This window comes from Chiloscyllium plagiosum, unplaced genomic scaffold, assembly GCF_037043375.1.
Source record: "Chiloscyllium plagiosum isolate Xiang-an unplaced genomic scaffold, Cpla_swu_hap1 HiC_scaffold_19, whole genome shotgun sequence".
Lineage (NCBI taxonomy): Eukaryota > Metazoa > Chordata > Chondrichthyes > Orectolobiformes > Hemiscylliidae > Chiloscyllium > Chiloscyllium plagiosum.
In genome coordinates, this window is record NW_028270157.1 from 6,688,735 (window position 1) to 6,702,729 (window position 13,995).

The 13,995-nt window shown below is 42.9% G+C and overlaps 1 protein-coding gene across 1 annotated transcript in view; it reads right to left on the reverse strand.

Moving 5' to 3' along the window:
• Positions 1–263: 263 nt before the first annotated feature.
• Positions 264–13,995, reverse strand: part of LOC122559324 (protein kinase C-binding protein NELL2-like) — a 360,484-nt gene continuing 346,752 nt past the window's right edge. The window contains exons 19-20 of the mRNA XM_087997004.1: positions 9,300–9,524; positions 264–804 (exon numbers count right to left, since the gene is read on the reverse strand). Of these exons, the coding sequence (XP_087853130.1) occupies positions 754–804; positions 9,300–9,524 (276 nt within the window). The 3' untranslated portion in view covers positions 264–753. The remainder of the gene's footprint in view (positions 805–9,299; positions 9,525–13,995) is intronic.

Consider the following 13,995-nt stretch of genomic DNA (forward strand, 5'->3'; position numbering starts at 1 on the left):
TTAAAGCTGAGATGTCTAACCTACTGATCCCAGGCAAGGGACAGGAGGTGATAGTCTGTTGTAAACTAGCACCTGTTTTTGTGGGGAGGTGGTGAGTAGGGGTCCCACAAACAGCTGAGAAAGTGTTAGCCTACATTGTTAGTGTAGTGTTAGCTATATTGACAACATTCCAACCCTGGGGTCAGGGTAGTCAACGTGCACCATACCTCTGAGAACAGAAGTGTTGGCATTGTGTTAAATTGAAGAGAAAACGTCATTTTGAAATTGAATGAAAATTGTTTTAATTTAAATTCGACGTATTTGCACTAAGACAAGCAAGTCAGCAATCATTGGAACTGGGAAACATCAATTCAAACAAATAACAGAAAAAAATACATTACATGACTTTCCTTGCATTGAGATCCTTACCGTCTAGTCATGCTTGTACATATACTCTTTCTAAACTTGGTGTTAAAACATTTTTTTTCACATACAATCTACCAAGTTTGTACTTGCTTTCAAATGATTTCTCTGTTTGTAAACTGGCCACATTTAGCTCCAGCACTCTCGGTCCTTGCTAGGATGTAATTTCCTCTTGATGATAACAGCTTCTGATTTGGTTGAACATAAATATGTATTTGGTATAAACGTTATTTTCTGATAGGAAAGTTGTTCTTATAGAGAGCTTTGTACTGATGTTAACTCTTGCCCTGTAGAATTAACAGGAATTCCATACAAATGGCACAACAAATGCTAGACAGAGTGTTTTACGGTTTAGAGTTGCTGAAGGCACTGAGGGTCCACTGAGCAGCAGACGTGACCATTCTGGAGGAAGAGAAGAGAAAGGATGTGAGAGAGAGCTGGGGTAAAAGTCACACTGCAAGTCATGACCTTCCCATGGACTTTCAGACAGACATTAGTGCAGATGCATAAACATAGCAAGGTCATAAAACAGAATTACAGTTGGTTCTGATAAAACGCAATAGTTCTGTTCTCATGTGATCTTGTGTTTTAATAAAATTGTGCATTAGCCGTGCCATTTAAACTATGAGGCCGGATTCATGTGATAGCCAAGACAGGTAACGCAAGTTCACCTTCTATCAATAAGGGTCTAAATTCTTCCATTGTCTTATAGCCAATTCATGTTGAAGAAACATGTGTTATAGCAGAACTGACTGTATATGAATCTATTAAATAAGGGCTCCTGTGATGTAGTGGTAGTATTCCTCTCTCAATCAGGCGGCCTCAGTTCAAGTCCCACCTGCTCCATCTCTAAACAAATTAGGCAAAGATCTGCATGCAAAAACCAATGGGTTTTGTGGCTCAGTGGTAATGTCCCTACTTCTGAACCAGGAGATACAGATTCAAGTCCTACCCGCTGCTGAGCTGTGTGATAATATCTCAAAGAACAAAGAAAATTTACAGCCCAGGAACAGGCCCTTCGGCCCTCCAAGTCTGAGCCGATCCAAATCTACTGTCTAAATCTGTTGCCCAGTTCCTAAGCATCAGTATCCCTCTGTTCCCCACCTACTCATGCATCCGTCCAGAAGCACCTTAAATGAATCTACCATGCCTGCTTCTACCATCTCTGCTGGCAACGCATTCCAGGCACCTACCACCCTCTGAATACAGTGATGAGAAAATGTCTATCAAGTTACTGAACTCGAGCTAAAATAGACTCGAAGAGACCACCAACAACAACTTGTGTTTATGATTAGATTAGATTACCGACAGTGTGGAAACAGACCCTTCGGCCCAACAAGTCCACACTGACCCTCCAAAGAGCAACCCACCCAGTCCCATTCCCCTATGTTTACCCCTAAATAACGCACCTAGTACTACTGGCAGTTTAACATGGCCAATTCACTTAACCTGCACGTCTTTGGACTGTGGGAGGAAACCAGAGCACCTGGAGGAAACCCACACAGACGCGGGGAGAATGTGCAAACTCCACACAGACAGTTTCCCGAGGCGGGAATTGAACCCGGGTCCCTGGTGCTGTGAGGCAGCAGTGCTAGCCACTGAGCCACCCATAGTGCTTTTGAGGCTGTGAAATGTCTCAAGGCATTTCACATCAAACAAGATCAGACAGTATCTGCCTCATTGGATATACAGATAGATGATCAAAATGTGGTCATGGGGTGACCTTATGAAATACGTTAAAAGGAGGGAGCAGTAGTGGTTTTGGAAAGGCTTCTGATATTAGACAGCATGGCTGACAACAGCAGGATCATTAAAATTGGGGTTGCCAAAGCAAACCAGAAATGGAACTGAGCAGATATCAACCATACAGTTCTAGCACTGCGAGAGGTGATAGTGTGGGGGGAGGCAGGAGGGAGGTGTTTGGGTTTGGAGGGACATTGGGAGTTGATGGCTGACTCTGTGAAAGACTCTGAAAACTGAAATAAGAATTTTAAAACTGAGGCATTTTTGGTCTGTGAAGCCAATATAAATTGGAAAACACATGCATCTACAGTTCCTATAATAAAAGCAAATTACTGCACAAAATTTCTCCACAGATGCTATCTGGTCTGTTGAATCTCTGTAGCAATTTCTGTCTTTATTTATGAATGTGTGAGCCTGAACGTGGGGAGCAGAGTACAATGGAAGATGGGTGGCTGGCAAGAAAAGGCTAAAATAATCAAGTTTCGAGGTGACAAAGTTAAAGGTTAGTGTTTCAGCAGCAGATGAAGAAAGGCTGGGGCCCATCAGGTGCTGAAAGCTGTCAGCCTTGGTAATGTCATGCATACGTAATCAGAATCTCATTGCAGTGTCAACGTTGTAATCTGTTTCTGAAGAAGGGACACTAAACCATTAAACATTAACTCCACTTTCACTCCACACCTGCTGAGCTTTTCCAGCAATTTCCGTTTCTGTTTCTGATTTCCAGCATCCACAGTTCTTCACTTTTAAATGTGTTGCCTGTATCAATAGTTTATTAGTGGTATCGAGCGTTCTAGCTAAAATTGAACAGAAAGCAAAACCCTGCAGATGCTGGAAATCTGAAACAAACACAGGGGAATCCTGGAGAACTCAGCAGGTCTGGCAGCATCCGTGGAGAGGGAAATTTGTATGTGAGAGGTTTTCTCTCTCCACAGATGCTGCCAGACCTGTCGAGTTTCTCCAGTATTCTCTGTGTGTTTTTAAAATTGCACAGAGCTGTGTCCTAAATACAAACTGAAAAACTGTTCTGTTGCATTATTGTTTAAATGGATAAATATTAAGGAGTTCTCATTGAGGTAGTAACGAGTATTTCAGGCCCATATGTTGTCTAGGTTCAGTGTGAAAAACCTACCCCTCACTTATTAGGTCACATGACACCAGGTTATAGTCCAACAGGTTTATTTGAAATCACAAGCTTTCAGAGCGCTGCCCCTTCATCAGGTGAAGCTATCAGTTCATGGGATTATTATAATTTACTGATGGGAAACCAACTCATTTGTTTTGTGACCATGCAACAAGCATTCAATCATGGATTCTGCTCCACTTACTTAATCTGCTGATAGGAAGTTTGGTGTAATGTTTCCCTGAAACCCTTAAGGCAATTGAGATGTACACCTTCATTATTCAACTTCGGCCGGTTGTTTTCCATGGATGACATTTCCATGGTCCCAACAGTGTAAAAATCATTGTATTCTATACTGTATTTGACAGTCTTGTTCTTTTCTCATTCCTCTAACTGTCAATCTTGTTCCTAATAAGATACTTATCTGGTTCTTTTAGAAGGAAGTAAAACAGAGATATTACTATTTTTTTGAGGTGGTTAATTTCATGTATCCACTACTTAAAATAATTTATTTGTTCACCCCTATTTCGTTTTAACGGTGATTTATTAAACACACACTTCTTAGATATAGATTCATGAACCAATTACCCTCGAAGCAGAACTTCCTCTCAATTAAAGAGATGATTAATTACATATTCTGAATCATTAAATTGTGGAAAATGATGTAATGGCCTAGTTAAATCTGTGCCATAATGTCTTGTTCTATATTGTAGTGGTTTCACACCAAACAAATTTCAGGTTATGTATTTTTTAATACTGATTCCTTATAAACTAGAAGACAAAGATTTATATTCACCTAGCACACAGAGAGCAAATACACAGGGGTCCCTGATTTACAACATCCAGCTTGTACTTACAAATGCAATCCCATAACTGAGGTGTAATTTTAAAGATCCAATATATGTACATTTCCTGTCCTCACAAATGGCTATTAGTGCATTGTCCTGCATTGTTTTCCAACTTGTATACAAATCAACTTGTGAAAAGACTCTAGAATGGAACCTGTATGCAAGATGGGAACTGCCTGTACTGAGCCTGTGGAACTGAATATGCCCGTTCTGACTGCATTACAATTCAATAAGTAGCTAATCACTTTTCTGTAACTTAATAATCACTTGCAACATTTTAATCCGTGAAGTTCTAAACTAGAACTAAGCTACATGGTATTGAAGAAAAAATATGCTCTGAACAACATTGAGGAAAAATAATCATTAAATTGATCTAAAAGTTGTTGAGTGATTTTAATACTATTACACACAAATTTTCACTCTTATTTTCTAGTAATTGATTTCTTTTCACTTAAAAATGAATTCATTTTCACAATCACAACATCATGGATAAATAAGTGCTCTGTCATGTAACCAGTTAGTGGCAAAAATACAACAAAATTGCTCCCTATCTCAATACATATTGTGAAAATAATGTTGATACGTGAAAGTGATTTGTAACCTGTAAAATAATCTATGGTGAAGGTGATAGCTAAAAGCTAAGTGTATAACATACCTGATGCCTAACCGCATATTACCTTTTAATTATTCCTGGTTAAACAAAGTATTCCTGGAAAACTGAAAATATTTTTGTCCTACATATATCAGGTAAGATAGTCTGCTTTAATTTATGGTGGACGGAGTGGTCTTTCTGTGACAAATGGCTCAGCATATGTTAGATGAGCAAAACTTGACTAGAAAGCCTACTTTGCCTGAGATCCTTACTAAAGATTAAATATTGTCCAGGTCATTGGAATAGTACAGACTGGAGTTGTGCATTGGGACTGTATAGGAAGCTGACACAGTATATTCCATGGGAATTACTTGGGAAATTGAAACTTTTGATGAGCAATTCCCTGTCTCTGAAACCCTCTGCAAAAAGCTCCTTACAATCTGAGAAGTGAGACTGTTAATAGCTTAATAGTTACCCAGGAAAGGTTAAGGATTAAAAACCTAGTATAACACTCAGGTAGCTGTTAAACTGACCCCTGGACTCACTACTGACCAGTTCCTCGTAGCTAAGCTCCCCCAACCTCACACGCCTGGCATATTATACCCCTGAACCACTTAGCATACTATTCCCTCACCCACCTGGCACACTATTCCCCTCAACCACATGACACATCTGCTCAACAACCCAGCATACTATATCTCCCTCAGCCACCCAGCAGATTAACTCCTTAAACAACTCCTATCTTCACCCCATACTTAGCTTATACTCTTAACCTTTTACTGGAGTTGGCAAAGTGGTTGGGTTGAGCTGCTGGGCTATTTAAATCACAGAACATGCACATTTACTGTTCCAAAATATGATGCAGTATCTCCAAAAATCTTCTGTGCTGCTGGATTCATAGATTCCTGAGCAGATTTTGTATAGGTGTCCCTGTTCAGGAATCTCCGACTCAGAATGAGTCATTTTTAATTATATTGGGGTAGGAAATAGGGTTTCAGACATGAATTAGAAACTCCAAGCCATTGTCTTTTCAGATATTGAAGGATTGATTGTAGTTTTTTGTTTATATTTTAGTGTTCAGTGTTTCTAATTTTTCATTAATTTTCCACCTTTTGAATGCCACCATCTTGTCTGGCACCCAGACGGATGGAACTATTTCAAAGAAGAGCTAGGAAATTCTCCCTGGTCACCCTCCCAATATTTCATCCTCAACCAAATTTATTCAAGTAGAGTTTTGTGTTCTTTGTGGGGTATGGGTGTCATAAGGCTATCATTTGGTGTTCCTCTCTAATTGCTCTTGAACTGCATGTCTTTGTTTTTATTTCCTTGTGGTATGTTGCTGGCTGGGGACAGTACTTATTACCCATCCCTATGGGGCCCTTAAGAAGGTGGGGGTGAACTGTCATCTTGAATCGCTGCAGTCCAGATGCTGTGGATTGACCCACCATACCCTTAGGGAGAGAATTCCAGGATTTTGACCCAGCGACAGTGAAGGAACGGCGATATATTTCCAGGTCAGTATGGTGAGTGGGTTGGAGGGGAACTTGCACGGGGTGGCATTCCCACATATTTGCTGCCCTTGTCCTTCTAGGTAGAAGTGGTTGTGGGTTTGGAAAGCACTGTCTTAAGAATTCTTTGGTGAATTTCTACAGTCTGCAGTCATTTTATAGTTAGTATATACTGCTGCTACTGAGTATGGGTGGTGGAGGGAGTGGATGTTTGTGGATGTGGTGCCAATCAAGCGAACCGCTTTGTCCTGGATGGTGTCAAGCCTCTTAGGTGTTGTTAAAGCTGCCCCCATCCAGGCAAGTGCAGAGTATTCCATCACACTCCTGACTTGTGCCTTGTAGATGATGGACAGACTTTGGGAGTAAGGAGGTGAGTGTTACTCACTGAAGTATTCCTAGCTTCTGACCTGGTCTTAAAGACACTGTATTTATGTGTTTCTGACAAATGAGTCCAATTGAGTTTCTAGTCAATAGTTACCCAGGATGTTGATAGTGGGGGATTCAGTGATGGTAACACCATTGAATGCCAAGAAAAGGTGGTTGGATTATCTCTTATTGGGTATGGTCAGAGCCTAGCATTTATGTGGCGTGAATGTTACTCTCCACTTATCAGCCCAAGCTTAGACATTGTCCAAATCCTGTTGCATTTGATCATGGACTGCTTCAGTACCTGAAGGGTTACAAATGGTGCTTGAAGAACATTTCAGAGAGTAGTTAAAAATCAACCACATTGCTGTAATCTGGAATTGAAAGTGGATCTCAGTGTTGATGACCAGGACAATGACCATTAATTCTCATAAAAACTCATCTGATTCTGTAATGTGCGGTAGTCCAGGTAAAGTCAGCAGATTTTCCTCCCATTATAGATTCAGATGAGTTTTTATGAGAATTGATGGTCATTGTCCTGGTCATCAACACCGAGATGCACTTTCAATTACAGATTTATTAATTGAAATTAAATTCCATAAGTTGCCATGTTGGGATTTGAGTCAGTGCTCCCAGAGAAATTGCCTGGGTCTCTGGATAATTACTTCTGTGATATTACTGGAGGAGGAGATGCTGTGTATTATCATTGGACTATGGTAATCCAGAGCCTGAAGATAATGCTTGGAGACACGGGTTCAAATCCCACCATGACAGATGGCGAACTCTGAATTGATGGTGACCATGTAGTCACTGCCAACTGTTATTAAAAAATAATGATCTAGTTCATTAATTTTCTTTACAGAAGAGTTGTTGCGCAAAGGAGGCCATTTGGTCTGCTGTGTTTGCTCTGGCTTTTCATATAAGCATCATAACGTTGTTAACAAGTTTTGAGAAGATTTGTAGCTCAGGTTAAAGTTTTGGATGTAGGTTTGCTCACTGAGCTGCAAGGTTCATTTTCAGATGTTTCGTTACTCTACTAGGTAACATCTTCAGTGGGCCTCAGGCAAAGCAATGTTGAAAATTCATGCTTTCTATTTATATGTTTGGGTTTTTTTGGGTTGGTGATGTCATGTCCTATGGTGATGTTATTTCCTGTGGTGAAGTCACTTCCTGTTCCTTTTCTCAGGGGTGGTAGATGGGGTCTAACTCAATGTGTTTGTTGATAGAGTTCCGGTTGGAATGCCATGCTTCTAGGAATTCTCATGCATGTCTTTGTTTGGCATTATATTCCCAGACAGTGCATTCCAGACCCTAACTACTCACTGAGTGAAAGTGTTTTTCTCACATCACCCTTGCTTCTTTTGCACAACACTTCAGGGAAGGAAATCTACCATCTTTACCTGGTCTGGCCTATATGTGACTGCAGTGAAAGGAATAGCTCTTAACTGCCCTCTGGGCAATTAGGGATGGGCTATAAATGCTGGGATAAAGTGAGGACAGCAGATGCTCGAGATCAGAGTCGAGAGTGTGGTGCTGGAAAAGCACAGCAGGTCAGGCAGCATCCGAGGACCAGGAGAATCGGCATTTCAGGCATATGTCCTTTATCAGGAATCATTCCTAATGAAGGGCTTATGTCCAAAACGTTGATTCTCGTGCTCCTCAGATGCTGCCTGACCTGCTGTGCTTTTCCAGCACCACACTCTTGGCTATAAATGCTGGTCAGGCCAGTGATGCCTACATACAGTCATAGAGTCATCGAGATGTACAGCACGGAAATAGATCCTTCCTTCCAACCTGTCCATGCCGACCAGATATCCCAACCCAATCTAGTCCCACCGGCTAGCACCCAGCCCTAATCTCTCCAAACCCTTCCTATTCATATACCCATCCAGATGCCTTTTAAATGTTGCAATTGTACCAGCCTCCACCACTTCGTCTGGCAGCTCATTCCATACACAAACCACCCTCTGCGTGAAAACGTTGCCCCTTAGGTCTCCTTTATATCTTTCCCCTCTCACCCTAAACCTATGCCCTCTAGTTCTGGACTCCCCAACCCCAAGGAAAATACTTTGCCTATTTATCCTATCCATGCCCCTCATAATTTTGTAAACCTCTATAAGGTCATCCCTCAGCCTCCAACGTTCCAGGGAAAACAGCCCTAGCCTGTTCTGCCTCTCCCTATAGCTCAAATCCTTCAACCCTGGCAACATCCTTGTAAATCTTTTCTGAACCCTTTCAAGTTTCACAACATCTTTCTGATAGGAAGGAGACCAGAATTGCACGCAATATTCCAACAGTGGTCTAACCAATGTCCTGTACAGCCGCAACATGACCTCCCAACTTCTGTACTCAATATTCTGACCAATAAAGGAAAGCCTACCAAACGCCTTCTTCACTATCCTATCTATCTGCGACTTCACTTCCAATGAGTTATGAACCTGCACTCCAAGGTCTCTTTGTTCAGCAACACTCCCTCGGACCTTACCATCAAGTGTATAAGTCCTGCTAAGATTTGCTTTCTCAAAATGCAGCACCTCACACACGTTCTCTGCAGTGTCCCCTGATTTCCTCCATTATAGTACAGTCCATAATTCAAAGGTGTTTGATTTGCCATAAAATATTTTACCAAAGGAGCTGTATGAGTTTTTTTCCCTTTTGGAAAAATATTACGTTCCTGCTGAACTGTTACAGGTTGAGATTGATAAATGTCGCTGGCTGACCTTGCATTGGCAGAGAGTACATTCCGTGCCATGTTTTATCCATGAAGATCCTGTAAAGCGGACCAAATTAAGCTCATCCACGCAGGTCTTGGTGATGTCATTGCGGATTTTGTCAGCTTGGCAAGGATCAGTGGTACATTGCGGGCAGCATTCACCCTCCGGGATTGTGCTAAATTCACAATCGATTTCCGGGCACAGCAGAGGCCAGCAGTCAACCTCACCTTGCTGAAAGGGGAAAAAAAAAACAAACAAAAGGACACAGTTACAAACCTAAGCCATTCCACAACTGGTCAGAGTCAATATAAAGCAACATTTTGAAGTGAATACAAGCATTGCATTACAAAGTCAATACTTAGTGCCTTGTGTCACATCTCCTTTACATGTGAAGCCTGTGGGAAACGTGTGGTTTATGACTGAGATGAACTGGAATTACAGCTGCTCCAAACACAATCGATTGGTAAAAAAGCACATCACTTGTAAATATAGTAATTTACAAAGTGCATGCCACCAAGAATCAATGTACTTCCCATGCTGTGTGGTGATTCTTTTGGTTTAGCTGTTTTGATCTATTTGAATTGATGGAACACGTTTTTTAACATTCTTTTATGGGATGTGGGTATCACTGGCTGGGCCAGCAATTATTACCCGTCCCTAATTATCCTCGAAAATGTGATGGTGAGCCCCCTTCATGAACTGCTGCAGTCCCTGTAGTGTTTGAACACCCTATTAGAGCTGTTTGGAAGGGAATTGCAGGATTTGGATCCAGCGACACTGAAGGAGCAGTGATACAATTCCAAATCAGGGCGCTGGAGGGGAACTTGCAGATGGTGATGCTCTCATGTCTCTACTGCCCTTATCCTTCGGGACATCAGAGATTATGGGCTTGGAAAGTGCTGTCAAAGGAAGGATATTAAAAAATACAGAAATGGTACAAACACAGAGAAACTCAGCAGGTCTGGCAGCATCTGTGGGGAAAGAAACAGAGTGAACATTTTGAGTCTAGTATGGCTCTCCTTCAAAAATTTTATATATTGCCTGAACAAAGTTCCATAATGAAGTTTCACGCCCAAATTTTCAGGAATTAAGAATGATTCTGGAGTGGAAGTTGACATGAATCCTCCCTTTTTTCAGGGATTAAACAGGTACAAATTATGTCTATTTAGAGTTGAATGGTCTAGTGCCCAATCTGAGCAGAATTTGGTTTCACAGCGAGATTGGCTGAGACTGTTTAATGTCTCTGATGGATGCCAAAAACAAATATTTGGGTTTGTAATTTCACACTTAAAGAATCTAAAGTTTGACAAGAGATTAATTGAGCGAAAGTGTGTACTGCAGATGCTGGTGTTTAGAGTCAAGAGTGTGGGGCTGGAAAAGCACAGCAGGTCTGGCAGCATCCGAGGAGCAGGAAAATCCACGTTTCAGGCAAAAGTCCTTCATCAGAAACTTGGAGAGTAATTGGGGTGACTGAATCCTGGGTTGGGTCTATGCTGATCAGAATTCTGCACCAAACCCTGCAGCATTTTTTTAAAGTTAAAAGTAGTGACCCCTGGAGGTGGAAGGACATAACTGCACCCCACCTCCTCCAATATAATGGTCCTGTGACTTGATTGGGTGCTGGTGTATTATCCTCCGCCATTTCTGCCACTAACAGTCAGATCACACCACCAGAGATATATTTCCCTCCCCACCCCGTCAGCATTCCGCAGAGACCATTCCCTCCGCGACTCCCTCATTAGATCCATGCCCCTTCCTAACCAATTCATCCTCCACTCCCCGCAACTTCCCTTGCCTCCGTAAGAGGTGTGAAACCTACACCAACACCTCTCCCCTGAGCTCCATCCAGGGCCCCTATGGATCCTTCCATTTCTGGCAGAGATTTTCTTGCATGTCCACCCACCTCATCTACTGAGTCTATTGCTCTCGACGTAGTCTCCTCTACATTGGGGATACAGGACGCCAACTCATGGAACGTTTCAGAGAACATCCCTGGGTCACACGCTCGAAACAACCCCACCGCCCTGTGGCTGACCACTTCAACTCCCCCTCCCACTCTGCCAAGGACATGCAAGTCCTGGGCCTTCTCCACCGCCAAATCCAAGTTACTTGATGCCTAGAGGAAGAACGCTGTATCTTCCACCTTGGGACCCTCCAACCATATGGAATCAATGTCGATTTCACAAGTTTCATCTCCCCACCCCCACCCCATCCCAGAACCAACCCTCCAACTTGGTACTGCCCTCTTGAACTGTCCTACCTGTCCATCTTCCTTCCCACCTTGCTGCTCCACCCTCTGCTCCGACCTATCACCATCACCCCCCCCCCCACCCGCATCTACCTATCACCTTCCTGCTACCTTGCCCCCAGCCCCACCTCCACCCTCCTATTTATCTTTCAGCCCCCTTCCCCCACACCACATTCCAGAGGAAAGGCTTGTGCTCAAAATGTCTACTCTCCTGCTCCTCGGATGCTGTCTGACCAGCTGTGCTTTTCCAGCACCACACTTTTCAACTGCTGTTGCATAAGGCAGGCAGTCCAATACTGATGTTAGTTGCTCAGGTGAGCTTTTTTTTCATGGGATGTAGGCATCTCTGGCTAGGCCAGCATTTATTGCCCATTTCTAATTACCCAGAAGGCAGTTTAAGAGTCAACCACACTGATTGTAGTCTGGAGTCATATGTAGGCCAGACCAGGTAAGGATGGCAGTTTCCTTCCCTAAAGGACATTAGGGAACCAGGTGGGTTTTTCCTGACAATTGACTCACAGTCATCATTAGACTTTCCAGATTTTTATTGAATGCAAATACCACCATGGCAAACTTCAAACCACATATTGCCTGGGTCTCTGGATTAATAGCCTAGCGATAATACCACTAGGCTATTGCCTCCCCTATCTAGTGAAGACCCAACCTGTGTGGAGGACTCTACAAGCTGTAATGTTCTCACCAAAGCCTCCTGTAGACAATAAGCAATAAGCAATAAGCCTGAGGGGCAATTTCTACTGGCCACTTGATTTACAACTGTCTATTTATTACCCATCTGGGCCCATTAATGAATCCCAATCAAAATCTAACCATTTCAAGCCCATACATACATGTCTCTTTAATCTTCTGAGAACACCAACAGAAACATTAGTTTATCAAATTTGTCTGTCAGAGATAGCGTGGAGTCCAAAACATTGTATGTTTTCAAGGAGAAAGATGTATAGTTCTTGGGACTAGAGGGATCAAAGGGTATGGAGAGAAAGTGGGATAAGGGGATTGAGTTGGATGACCAGCCATGATCCAATCGAAGGCAGAACATGCTCGAAGGGCTGAATGGCCTGCCCCTATTTTCTTTGTTTCTATATTTTCATGTCTGTCAATTTTTGACTATTATGCATTCCTGAAATGAAATCATAGGGTACAAGAAAATAAAGAAATAAAGTGGATTGACAGTTTCACAGTTGTTGCCAGTGGCATATCGATCTGAATTATAACACTTATACAAAGGTAGAACAAGATTTAGTTATGGATATTCATCTGCATCAAGTGATGCTCTCAGCTCCTGGGTATGCTTTGATAGGGATCTTGATGAGACTTGTGACCCAATCTTTGGAGCTGATCTTGGATGCCAGTTGAGTGGAACCTCCTCCTCCCACCCCCGCTCACCTCTGGCCTCTTTAGGGAAGTTTAGATTAAAATGGTGCTGGAAAAGCACAGCAGGTCAGGCAGCATCCAAGGAGCAGGAAAATCGACATCTCGGGCAAAGGCCCTTCATCAGGAATTTAAGTAAGGCCCACCATGCAGCAGGGCACTGACCCCAACCCTGCCCAGGGATCGCGGACCCCATGGGCAGAGGTCACCATCGCCAGCCTCAGCAGCACCACATGGAAAGGAATCTGAGGCCTTAGAATGGAACGGATCCCTGGCAATGAGGTGAGTGATGTCAGGAATGGAGTTTTTGAAGGGGGAAGGGGAGGGGGAGGAGGAGGAGTATGGGGGGGAGGTGGGGTAAGTGTTGGAAGAATGACTCTTAGCCGACACTTTATTCTAAACCTTTCCAGAAACAAGGGGACAAATTAGGGCAGCTCAGTGGTTAGAACTGATACCTCACAGCACCACAAACCAAGGTTCAATTCCACCGTTGGGCGACACTCTGTGCGGAGCTTGCACATTCTCCCTGTGTCTGTGTGGGTTTTCTCTGGATGCTCTGGTTTCCTCCCATGTGCATGCTAGGTGGATTGGCCAGGATAATAGAATGTATGGTGTTTCAGAGAAAAGGTGGGACACCCTTTGGAGGATCAGTGTGCACTCGATGGTCCGAATTCTGCACCATAGTGATTCTAATCATATGGAACCTTTGGGAATGGGCTCAGAGGTGGACAGATTGGTAAAGTGGGAATGTACCAGGCTCTGCTGCTGCATTATTTTGCCAAAGAGCAGGAAATGTGGCAGGCAGCCATTTTGAAAGCCAACTGTGCCACTTAAGTGGTTCACTAAGGGTCTCTTCCTGGACCCATTGGCATTTTGTCAGGAGTGAAGGGATTCTCTGCCACATGAGAACACCATGAAGCAAACACTAGTGCTCTCCGACAGTCTGCAGGGGCTGGCCCTCCTTTTCGTTCACTCCTTAGCCTATGAAAGAGGCAGCAGAGTGGAAATGACCATCTCAATAGCATTGGCATTGCCTGCTTTCACTGAAACTCCTACAAATACCTG